Below are 12,775 nucleotides of genomic sequence, written 5' to 3' on the forward strand. Positions count from 1 at the left end.
CACACAGCACTCAACACGGCGCATTTCACGGCGTACACGGCCTACCTCGTTGTTCCACTGGAGTCTGCGGTCAATGGTGAGGCTAAGGTAGCGCACGTGTGTTTTCCACGGCAGTGGGACACCGTTCAGCGTGATGGGGGCAGTGGTGCGGCGAGCACTGGCGCGCGGATCCACAAGGAGTGCCTCAGTTTTCGCAGCCGAGATGCGCAGGCCAATGCCGTCCAAGAACCCGGCCACGGCCACGAGAGCACTCGGGAGGCACCGGCGGACGGTATTGGTGTAGCGGGTGGGACCGCGCACATACAGGGCGATGTCGTCCGCGTATATCACCGCGCGCACAGCAAACGTATCACCTTTCGGGAGGCATTCAATGAGAGGTGCGAGGACCAGGTTAAATAGGAAGGGGCTCAGCACACTCCCCTGAGGCACACCGGTGGTGACAGGGCGTGGAGTACTGGACACCCTCCCCACACGGACAGTCAGTGAGCGTTCGGTGAGGAAGGTCTTGATGTACCGGAGGAGTTTGCCCTGTACTCCTAGCGCACAAACCGCGTCGATGATAGCAGCGTGTGGTAGGCATTCAAAGGCCGACTGCACGTCGAGGAGAAGAAGCAGGGCTGTCTCAACGTCGTGCAGTGCCTGCTCAAGCGTGCCAACGACCGCGGCTATGCAGTCGGCTGTGGCGCGCAGGGCACGAAAGCCGCACTGTTGTGGTGGGAAAGTGGCGCGCGCAGTGGCTATCCATTGGAGGCGATGAAGCGCCATCCCCTCCATGGTCTTTCCCGGCACTGAGGTAAGAGAGATCGGCCGGTATGACTTCAGGTCTCGCGGCGGTTTACCGCGCTTCAGCACCGGGACAACCATCGCTGTACGCCAGCAATCCGGGAGGGAGCCGCTGCGAAAGACCTCGTTGAATGCAGCGAGCAGGAGGTGGCGCTGGCTGTCATCGAGGTTCTGCAACATGTTGTGCGTGATGCCGTCCGGTCCCGGGGCGCTGCGGTGACGTCTGCGGTTCAAAACACGAGCAAGCTCGTGTTCTGTAAAGTCTGCGTCGCACAGGCAGGCTAGGTGCTCCGAAAGAGCAGCGTCAGACGGCGCAGGAAGCGACAGAACTGGACGGCGGCTTCTGAGATCCTCGGCGCTTACGCGCGTAGGATCGGGGGCTGGGGGAACAAAGGCGTCTGCCAGTAGTTCAGATAGTGCGAGCTCGGTGATGCCGCGCGCCACCGCGATCGCAAGGACGGGGCAGCGAGGGGCCCTAGGGTTTAGGAGAGACCTCATGATGGGCCAGCCGCGGTTGCGGCGGCGGGGGTCCCTCAGAGACGAGCAGACACCCGTCCAGCTGTTGCGCCTGAGGCGCAGCGCTTGTCGTCTGCACACAGCGTCAATACGGTTTTGTTCCCTCCAGTGTTCTGCACGATCGGTGCGAATGGCACGGCGTTGTGCGCGGCGACGGGCAGCATGAAGGTTCAGAAGCTTAATGTCAGGGCATGGGGAGCCGGCTGGGACTACACAACGCGTAGTGGCCATGCGGGCGCACTCAGCTACGTGCGAGAAGTAGTCACTCGCGGGCTGTCGGGAAGAACACAGCTCACGGAAGACACCCCACCTCACCACATCGTACACTCGCGTCGCCCCTCGACTCGGATGAGTGGGGGAGAGGAGGATGGGGTAGTGATCCGACCCGGCGGTGTCATGGGCTCGTGTCCACGTGTAGGAGCAGCACTGTGACACCAGTGCCAGGTCGATGCAGGAAGGGCGGCTTCCGCGGCGGACGAAAGTTGGCTCGCCGGTGTTTAGGATAACGAGGCCTGCAGTGGCAATCGCGTCCGACAGGTCTACCTTCGCGGGGCCCCAGCTGTTGTGGTGCGCGTTGAAGTCTCCACACACGACACAGTCAGTTGATAGCGCCGCGGCAAGGTGTGGCACGAAAGCAAAGTCACAGCTGACGTTCGGACGGACGTACACACATGCCACCGGGGTATCGACACCACCCATGCGAACCGTCACAGCCACGCACTCCACGTTGTCGTCACAGAACCGCTCGCAGGAGATGCACGCGTGTGCGATGGACGCGCGCACATACAGAGCAGTTCGGGGGGCGCCGGGGGCGTGATCGGTATCCGTGCAAGGCACATCCGAACAGCTGTCCTCCGTGCATACTGCCGGGTCGCTGTAGCCGATGAAGCCACGAAGCGAGAGGTCCTCCGCGCGGGCGCGCATCTCCTGCAGAGCAAGAATGTCAAAGTCACGCAGAGACCGGTGCTCCGCTAGCGCAGCATGACGGCGGCCCAGCGAACGGCAATTCCATTGCAGGATGCGCGGCCTGGGGCGGTGGTGTGGACTACTCGCCATTCTGGTTCAGAGCCTGGTGTGTGGCGAGAGCCGCCGCGCACAGCGAGTAGGCTGGGGAGCTGGGTGGGAGGAACTCCAGCGCTGTACGCACTGCTGCCGCTAGCAGGGCAATCGCCGACTCGCGCCGATCACTGGTGGAATGATCATTGGGAGCTGTGTGTGTTGCCGATGAGTCACTCCCAGAGTGACCGCCGGCGATGTCAGCGAAGAGATCGCCCTGCCTGACTGGCTGGGAGGCATGCGTCTGCCTGAAGGAGCTCGGGGCTGAGGCCTTCTTGGCGCCCTGTTGTGGATGTGCCTCATGGTGTCCCGGCTCTCTCCTGGCTTGGGGGCGGGCTTCTGCCAGTTGGCGCTCCCTCTGCCAGCGAGGGCAGCGTGGTTCTGTGGCGGGGTGTTTCTCGCCGCAGAATATGCACTTGCGGAGAACGCGGTCGACAGGCGCGCGAGAGGGGAGCAGCGTAGGAGAAGAGAGAGAGGGGAGGGGACGCGCATGCGCTGGCGCTCACCCTGGCGCTGCGCAGGAGAGAGTTTCGGCATGTCGAGCGCGCATTTCAGAGGAGTCAACGGAAGCAAGCACTGGACTGAACGCGCGCAGCGCTCTACCACTTCAAGGAGAGGAGACTAGAGGAGGAGAGTAGCGCATGCGCCGCGAGAGCAGAAGCGCGAACGCAGAAGTGCAAGCAGGTGCTGGTAGAGATGTGGAGAGAGTAACGCGCAGCTGTTGGAGAGAGGGAAGGAGGAGAGTTGCGCATGCTTAGTGTGAGTGCGGAATACCACGCCGACGCCGAGGGACATACCCCCGAGTAAGAGATGTCTTCGCATCTAAAAAAAGTTGGGGAAGGGCGAAACATGTAAGGAAGGGTGTTTTAGCTCCACTAACGTGAAACCTGTAGAGCGGGCGAAGCATGCAGTGTGCGCCGGTGTTACCTACAGTAAAATCACTGCTAATGGGCAATGAGAGACAGAAGAAAGATTAGACACAGAGACCAGCAGTCCGCTTTTAGTTAACACGCATGCTGCGAATCTTTATTGTTCAACTACGCACAAGAGAAATCTCCCACCGACACTATATTGCAGGTCTAGATCCCGTGCCTATATATACGGGCCGGTGAATGGTTGTGCAGTGCGAGAAGTCGGTTTTTAAATGCGAATGCATTTCTTAGTCGGGCTATGTCATGCGTCGGTGTCCGCACGCCTCTGCGCTCTCACTCCCTCTCCCATAGCAACAGCTGCGGGCGCGCGCGCTTATCCTCGCCCCTAGCAACCGGAGCAGATGGTGCGCGCGGAGTAGCGGAGAGTGAGTGGTGAGGAGGAGCGCGCTCTGGCGTGTGAGGACGCTCGCATCGCGGGAGCTCGGCGGAGCTCCCGCGTGTGTGGAGAGAGTGTAGGATAGGTTAGGTGCAGTGCTTCGTCGCTCCTTCTACAAACGCGTTTGTAGCGTTTGTGCTGCCTTGGCACAGCCAGCAAACAGCGCGTTCTAAACGCGTTTGTGCTGCATTGAAGGCGGTGGCAACATTCCTGAGGTGATTACGAACGCACGTAGGAAGCGTTCGTTGAAAGAGGCGTCCAAAAGGGAGACACTTGAGCGCGTCGATGTGTCCAGCTTTAGGCCATTAAAATTACAACGCCGTGTACTCTCGGCGCAAGAAATGCATTCGCATTTCCTCACGATTCCCTTCGAGGAGGTAGGGGCACTTTTTTTTTCAATCAAGAAACTCGCTAGCAGATGCTGCCATCGTCGGCTAGCGAGGGCGCGTTCCGTTACTTGCGAGCTGGTAGTTCAGCGTTCATCGCAGAAAGAGTCTTTCCATAGTCAACGTGCACCGTTCGATTTCTCTCGCCACACGGCGAGCGCAGAGGCGGTGGCGCCTTCTCTTGCGCTCAAGCAAAAGGACCGTCCCGAAAGCAGACGACGATGCACAATGCACGCCGACACGCCGAGACCCTAAGGTGCTTCGCCCCTAAAAATTTGGTATGGTCTTACATGACTACCTGACGAACATAACTGACAAGCAGTAAAATAAAAATCATAAGATGCATGTGAGGTACGGCTTGACTTACATGCCACGCTCATGGTGCGCTCCAGGCCGTTTTTCTGGCTTCATGTAGTTACGGGGAAGACACAGACTTCAATACGTATTGATGTATGTACAACAGGTCGGGCGAGCAGCGCTGCCGATAGGAACAGCTCGCACCAGCATATCTTTTGTCCTCCTTCTCTTCCGCCTTCTTGGTCGCGATGCCACTGGTACGTAGCTTTACCCCCAGCGGCGAAAGCCCCGTCCCGGAGCTTTAAATGTCGTTTTCACAAGCAGTGTTGTAGGGCCTAAGCCTTGAGACGTGAATGACATCACTGGACCAAACAACAGATGACGATGGGCAGATGGAGCTAATCTCATACTTAGCAGGTGTCACTTCACGCAGTATACGGTCAGTTTTTTACGACGGCCTACGCAACGATGAGGGGACCAGAGTAGCACGAGGGTACGGGGAGCGAAATGTACGTCTCGATGTCAAGCATCGTACTGTTGTCGTTGGTTGGTTTGCGACGTCATCAGCCGAGCGCGGGCCAGCTGACGGGGATGGCCGGCTTGCGCTATAGCGCCTCGTGTATACTCGCTCGTGGACGAGGTATTGGCTGAAATGATTGTGTTTAGTGGTAAAATCAGCTCTCTTCCGTACAATAGGTAGACAGGTGAAAATCCTACTGTTTCGTGCCGCGATTAATTGTACGCGACAGCTGCGCAGTATAGGGCAATATCCCAGTCTCCGTGGTCACGTGCGCGCTTCGTGGAAGCGCGCACGAAGCCTTGGCGTCGCAGCCTATGGTAATTCAGGCGCCGTCGTGGGCGCACTGATTCTGCCATTCTCACTGAATTGAGGGTTACCTTTTACCTTGGAGATTACGTTTTAAACAGCATTAAATTGTGCTACGCTGGTGCGTTCTTTACAAACCAGATAATGGCCTGCTTATGGTAATCACTGAATTTGTATACACATAACACCTATCGTATTTTTGACATTCAGATATCACGTCTATTTAGAACCTTTGTTTTTTCACATATTCAAGGCAGGCTATTTGATCTTCTTTACTCATTTTATTAAAAAAGAAGCCTTTTCTCCGGTTATCTTATGGTTCTCCATAGGGCGTCATTAACGACGGCGGCGGTAGCCGTGGTGAGCGGAAGGCAACCCTCCGTATCCAGCAGCGGAAGCATAAGCACCCGGCACGTAGCCTCCATTGAAACCGGCTGCACCGTAACCGTAGGGAGCGCTACCACCATATGCTTGTCCGCCGAGTGCTGGGCCGCCAGCTGTGTATCCGATAGATCCGTACGGAGCATATCCGTAAGGGCCAGCAGCGCCTGGGTAGGGGTTGTATCCGTATCTTCCGTAGCCGCTGTAGCCACCAGCGTTGTAAGGTGCCGCAACCCCAGCCGCGTAGCCTGCAGGTGCAACTCCCTGTGCAGCCCCTGATGGAACCGGTGGAACGACTGGTGCAGCGCTGAAGACAGCGTCGGCGCTGGCGCCAGGGGCGGTGCCCGGCTCGTTGGTGTCAACGGTGGCCCGGAAGCCGTTCGCATCTGCCACGTAGTTGATCCGCCGGTAGAGGCCATTGACGTCTCGGTAGCCGTATGACCCCGTTTTGATGTTGTTGGAGTCACCCTGCTCGCTGCGGAACTGTCGGTTACCGTACTCGTCCACATTATCGTAGCCAAAACTGTACGGCTGAGGTGGCTGAAAGAAATAAGGGTGGGGCCTTTGTTCAGTTGTCATGTACACCTACTTATTGAAGCAAATCACTGCAGCAGAAAGCTATGATCGCGTATAAACTTAGTTTATTGTTGGCTAAGCTGTGGAACAGATCTCTAGCATTAAGATCAATCACAGCTTCGTAATACACACTGCTGCTGCAAAAAGCAGTCGGCTGAGGTGACTGCAAGAGATAAGACAAAAGATGTTCACCTCCATTATTCTGCCAATGTGCAAGTGAAATAACTACCACAATTACAATGACAGCGTGCAACGAGTAAAGTGATGTCATTATATTGCATATTGCAAATGAGAACCAGCCTAGCAATCCGGTTCAGTATTCTAGCTGCTTCGCAGCGCTTTCGCCTCGTACACATCGCCCTGTCGAGGAACAGCGTGAATGCCAGGAGCGGCGAAGGAAGAAGTAACAGCAATACGGCAAACGCTGGCGTGCTGCCAAGCTTGATGAAAGTCGTTTTCACTACGTAGAGTGCATGCACCAAGCCCGGTAATTCTCGAAGCTCTGCACCCGAGAAGTTCAGCCAACTTCCAAGCTGGAAATTATTTGTGTGTTTCTGCCCTAGAGACTGAGCCGGAGCGTCGCGTGCGATTCAGATCTATCAAGCACGACACTATACTTAAGGTCGTACTGAGGGCTTGCTCTTTCCGGAACATTGCATGGCAGAAAAGCAGGAGCATTGTTTGCAGTTTGAATTTTTTTTATTTACTCAGCAGTGCCGTCAATGATCGGTGTTGCATTCAATGCCACGCCGTTGTCCAAGTTTTTGCTATGTGCTTTCGCAAGGAAGCGTTATCTAGCTTAGCATAACGTTTTGCTGGGGTTTGACAGAACGCGTCTACCATGTAACACTTACAGACGACAAACGTACAAATATCAGCTTGCATTCAAATGTCACCATATTAATATGCAAGAAAGCGCATTTCTCTTCGCATTTTAACCGATAGTCACAGGAATGTTGCCTAATAACATACAGTTTTCTGTTACAAAGTGTCTTAGAATTAAATAAATAATGACTGAATGAAAGACTGAAAGTAAGAGATACTTCACAAAATATATCTGACAACTAAAATTACTGTGGGCTACATAGAAAAGGTATATGACATTTCCGAGCCATCAGTTTTCACACACTTCAATAGGGTTAGCTGCGACTCAGGCTCGACAAAAAAGTGGCTGGAGGTTGGTACAGGCATACCCTCAAAGTGCAATCCATGTTTGTTATCGCTGAATAAGAGAACTAGATGTCTGTATCTATTTGTTAGCCAGTTCTTAAAAAAATGAATAGTCACTCCTGCCATGGCACGCGATCAGACCACTTGTCACTCCTGCCATGGCAAGCAATCAGACACTCCGCTCTTACAAATGCTCGACATTAAAACGATAAACAGAGCGTGTTTGGTACCCACAGAGGCGTAGGCATCGTATCCTCTGTAAGGTGTCCCGGCAGCAGCGTAGCCACCAAAGCCAGCGCCCTGGTATCCAGCTTGCGTTGGCTGCTGGTGATGGAGTAGTCCGTGGGCTTGAACCGCGACGTAGACGAACAGCAGCTGCACCTAAAGTGCCACAAGAAATGTTGGTTGCTTAGACAGGACGAAAACGTTAAATCAAGTTCTACTTCGGACTGTCCTGCATGTTCTGCATACACACGTAAATTACTGTTCTATATTGTACTCATAGGGAGTAAGTCGTTTAAATAATGGTACACAGTTTAAAAGGCGAAATAAAGGATAGATTTGCTACGCAAGATATGGTTGTAAAAAGCTGCAACGTCTGATGCATTGAAATTGCTTCTTATAATTGCCGTTGTTGCAGTAAGCGGAACGTTACCAATTGCACTGTTTTTTTTTTATAGTCCCGAACTGCCTCATTGTTTCACTACATGTTACTTGTGTTCGCTTTTTGTGAAATTCATGCCATACTTTTCCATTTCGAATGTGAAGTCTTCCGTATGTGCTGTATTTATGTTCCTTTTTGCAGCTATTCAGAACGGACATTTGTATGTGTTCTCGAGATTCTTTTCTTATATTCTTTTTGCGTTCTCTGTGGCTCCTTTTAGTTCTTTTCCTTGATATTGGCATTCATTTTCATCATTGGTTAGCACCCTCTATCGCTGGGCGGAAGCGGAGATCTCGCCTTCCCTAAAACCTATTGACTTATCGCTGGAGTCCCTACTGAAACGTTCCGTATAAAATCGTATGGAAAAAATATGGACTCCATACAGTTTCCTTATGAAAGGTACGGAAAAAATATGGAATTTTATGGACGCATACGGAAGTTGTATGGTATATATGGAAAGTTCTTTATGGAAAATATGGAAGGATAAGGAAATTTTGCGGAGTATATGAAAAGGTCCTTATGGAAAATATGGACGGATATGGAAATTTTACGGAGTGTATGGAAAGTTCCTTATGGAAAATATGGACGGATAAGGAAATTTACGGAGTGTATGGAAAGTTCCTTATGGAAAATATGGAAGGATAAGGAAATTTTATGGAGTGTACGGAAACTTTCATAAGGAAGATGTGGAAACCTAAGGTGTTATGGAAACGTACGGATTTTGTAAGGTGCATACGGAAAATCGTCATAAGCGTATGGAAAACGTGTGGATTGTGGCCCATGCGGAAAATGTACAACTTGTGTAGATACATTTTCACTGGTAAGGAAATCCGAGCTATAGTTGGTATGAATGCATTGTGGAATAGCGCAAATAAGGCACAAGGACACAGGCAAGTGCCTGTATCATCTCACTCGCCTGTGTCAATGTGCGCTATTTGTGCTATTCGAGAATGGATACAACTTCTGCAGATATGACTGTGTGCAATACCCCCGTCACACGGCAAATCTAATGTCATTTACAACGAATGACATTAAGTTAATGTCATATATATATATTTTACCTGTGTTGCTGTCACACGATGAAAACAAATGAAGGAAACAAGCATAAATTTAAGGGCCCGTTTTTTATGTTAGACACAATATTATTGAGAACTAACACTCAATCAGAACACGTCAATATTGACGAGAACTGTTAGTTCTCATTACTATTGGCGAAAACAAATGTCATTTTAAAATGATGACCATGACCTTAGCCCTCCTGAGCCGTGACTTTGGGAGCAATGAAAATCTATGAAAACATGCTTGACATGCGCGTAGTACCAAAAATAATTTCTTATCACTAAAAGGTGCTCCTAGAATATAAACGCGCAGCCATTTTACACAGCTTGCCACAGCTGCACGGCACGAACGAGGTCAAGCCAAGAGCCAGTTGAAAAGCAACGTGGCCAACAACTGACCTGGCTGCAGAAATGAGACAGCTGCAGCAATTTCGTGTAGCCACCGCCTCAATCACCACAACATGAGCAATCGGACAATCAACACCTGGGGGGGGGGGGGCGCTGACATTGCGCCCCCCCCCGAGTCGCAGCGCCTCCTTCCCTATTATGTCAGTGTGTGGAACTGACTTTGCGCCCCCCCTCTTAGGTGAATGGGGGGGGCCGCTCCCCCTGCCCCCCCCCCCCTTGTGCGCACGCCTATGATAAGGAGGATATGCATGGGTGCACTGGTGTTATTGAGTGGAACCCATTCGTGTGATACGCATGTGCGGAAAACAGTTTTACGGCAGAAGTGAAAATATTTTTAGCGCATAAGCTTCTCTATCAAATATGCAGAATATTTATTTATTTATTTCTGAATACTGCAATATTAAAAGATCATATTAGGGCGATTAAGAAATAAAGATATGCAGGCTTGAATAAACAAACAAGGCACAGTAATTAATGCAGGAATAAGAATCGTATATATGCAAAAGTATAAAAACACAAATAGACTTACCAATCAGCACAAAAATATAACCCAACGTGAGCATTCACTCATGTTCATAGTCGTCTGTACGGTATGATGTTCATACTCACGTCTACTCACACCCCTCAACACTCACCCATACTCAGACTCACGGCTACTCACACCAATGAGTATGCACGTGGTGTCTACTCACACCTCTCGACAACTCTTACTCACACCTACTCACACCAATGCCTATTCACTCACGTTAATACTCACGTCTAATCCCACCCGTCAACACTCACTCATGCCTACTCTTATTGATGAATATTAACTCGTGTTCATACTCATGCCTACTCCCACCCCTCAACGCTCACTCATACTCACATGCCTACTCACACCGATAAATATTCACTCATGTTCATACACACATCTCACATCCTTCATCACTGGCTCATACTCACACTCGCGAGTACTCACTCATGTTTATACTCACACCAACTCATACTCTTTGATACTCACTCACGTCCATACTGCACACCGACTCACCTTCATGAGTAACCATTCATGCTCATACTCAGGTTTGCTTACGCCCTTTGTCACTCACTCGTAATCACACTCACGCCTTTCAAACGACTGTGAGTGTGTGTACTCATGAGCATAGGTCGGCAAAAAATGTGGAGCTCACTCAGGCTCACTCACCAAGCATATTTTGCCTTTAGTGCTCACTAGAACTCAGACTCACCAAAATTTTTCTAAACCAGACTCACTCGGACTCAGACTCACTGAAAATTTTCTCAACCAGACTCACTCGGTCTCAGATTCACAAAAATATTAGTCAGCCTGACTCACTCAGACTCAGACTCACGGCTCGATCTGAGTCTGAGTCGACTCATTAGTGAGTTTGCCGACCTATGCTTATGAGCAGGGGCTCCGGAAGTATATTTGACCTGTGGGGGCGACCTCTGTGGCCTGGTATCGCTCCGTGTGTACACACACACCCACAGATATATATATATATATATATATATATATATATATATATATATATATATATATATATATATATCTATATATATATATATATATATATATATATATATATATATATATATATATATATATATATATATGTCCACACCTTAACGATATTTATCGCGAATAAGAACACGGTTTCCGAGTGCCAATATGACGCGACTGCCAGGTGAAATTATTTTCTCCAACCCACGTAACACAAAAGAAGCTTTTTGCCGTCTAAAAGACGTCTTGAACGGCTACAAAAAGGACTAATAGACGTCTTGGTCAAGACATTCCCGTAGCCGTAGACGTCTTTTCGACGTCTGATAGCTGTGCTAATGTCCCGCTAGTTGATGTCTTTAAAAGACGTTTTGAAAAGACCAAGATAAGACGTTTTATAGACGTTCTTGTTTTTTCGCTGTTTTCGAAATTTTGGACTTTCGAAATATAAAATAAACTAATAGAACTGTCTTTGCAGCATGTTTGGTCGGCAGCCTGACGGCTACCATAGGAAGATAGAGATTGAAGGGACCGAAAGAGCTCCCGCAAGAGCACTTTCCTGTTTTTCTCCCACTTCCTATGTCAGTCGTCGAGCAAGTGACCAAACAATCAAGCAAGATCACTAACATACGTACATACCTGTTCACCCACGCATGTCCTCAGTGTTGCATATACAGGGTGTTTCAAGAAATGTGTCCAACCTTCTCAAAAAATCATGAGAATGTGATATTTGATTGCTGCCTTCGGAATTAGTTTTCTGTAGTGGCAGGGATTTTAAGATAGTTAAATAAATTATTTGGGACTGTAATTAAAAAAGCTAAATTAATTAACTTTTTAATTAGTGGAGTTAGGTGGTTGTGTCAAATGGGAGAATTGAAGTTCTTCATTCCAGAAACGCAACCCAACTTTGATATTTCGAAAAAGTGGCACCTAGTAATAATTACGAAGTAATGAAATTCAACCAAATTCAATGGCGAAACCAAAACAGAAACATGGAAGAACGCAACTGCCATATTCTTCTGAGACGTCCAAAATGAGTGAATGACTTTTTCTGTAGCGCTAGGCATCTTAAGATGGTTAGAGACATGACTTGAGACAGTAATTAAGAAGTAAAATTAATTAACTTTTTTAATTAGCGGAGTTAGGTGACTGTGTCAAATTGGGGAATTGAAGTTCTTTGTGCCAGTAACCCATCTTAACATTGAGATTTCGAAAAAGCGGCCTCTAGTAATAATTACGAAGTAATGAAATTCAACCGAATTTGATGGCTTTCGCCGTTGAAAGCCGTTGCATTTCGTTGAATTTCATTACGCCACAACAATTACTAGAGGACGCTTTTTCGAAATATCAAAGCTCGGATGGGTTCCTCGCATGAAGAACTTCAATTCTCCCATTTGACACAATCACCTAACTCCACTAATTAAAATGTTAATTAATGTAACTTTCTTAATTACTGTCCTAAATGATGTCCTTAACTACCTTAAGATTCTTGCCGCCATGGAAAAAGCAATTCTGAAAGCCCCGAGCAAATATCGCATTTTCCTGATTTTTTGAGAAGGTTGGACACATTTCTTGAAACACCCTGTATAAATTTTCGACGCTGAGTTTACTCGCGTTTATTGCGGACCGAATCAAGTTGTTGCGGTCGCTCATATATGCCGCGTGAATTATTGGCTACTTCAGCACACCATACATATCCAATTTTCATATAAAAGACATCGGTTTATAATAAATTTGAACACGTACGCAGGGGATCAACACGTATAAATGACGTTTAGCGGATGGCGCGCAAATAAATAATCGCGCTTCTCAGCAACAATAAATTATCCCATGATGTGTTGTCAAATTGGC

The 12,775-nt window shown here is 49.3% G+C and overlaps 1 protein-coding gene across 1 annotated transcript in view; it reads right to left on the reverse strand.

Annotated features, from left to right (window-relative positions):
* Positions 1-2,344: 2,344 nt before the first annotated feature.
* Positions 2,345-12,775, reverse strand: part of LOC119385557 (uncharacterized) — a 27,465-nt gene continuing 17,034 nt past the window's right edge. The window contains exons 4-5 of the mRNA XM_037652974.2: positions 5,580-5,817; positions 2,345-2,736 (exon numbers count right to left, since the gene is read on the reverse strand). Of these exons, the coding sequence (XP_037508902.2) occupies positions 2,345-2,736; positions 5,580-5,817 (630 nt within the window). The remainder of the gene's footprint in view (positions 2,737-5,579; positions 5,818-12,775) is intronic.

Source organism: Rhipicephalus sanguineus, chromosome 3 (genome assembly GCF_013339695.2).
Source record: "Rhipicephalus sanguineus isolate Rsan-2018 chromosome 3, BIME_Rsan_1.4, whole genome shotgun sequence".
In the NCBI taxonomy this organism is placed as follows: Eukaryota; Metazoa; Arthropoda; class Arachnida; order Ixodida; family Ixodidae; genus Rhipicephalus; species Rhipicephalus sanguineus.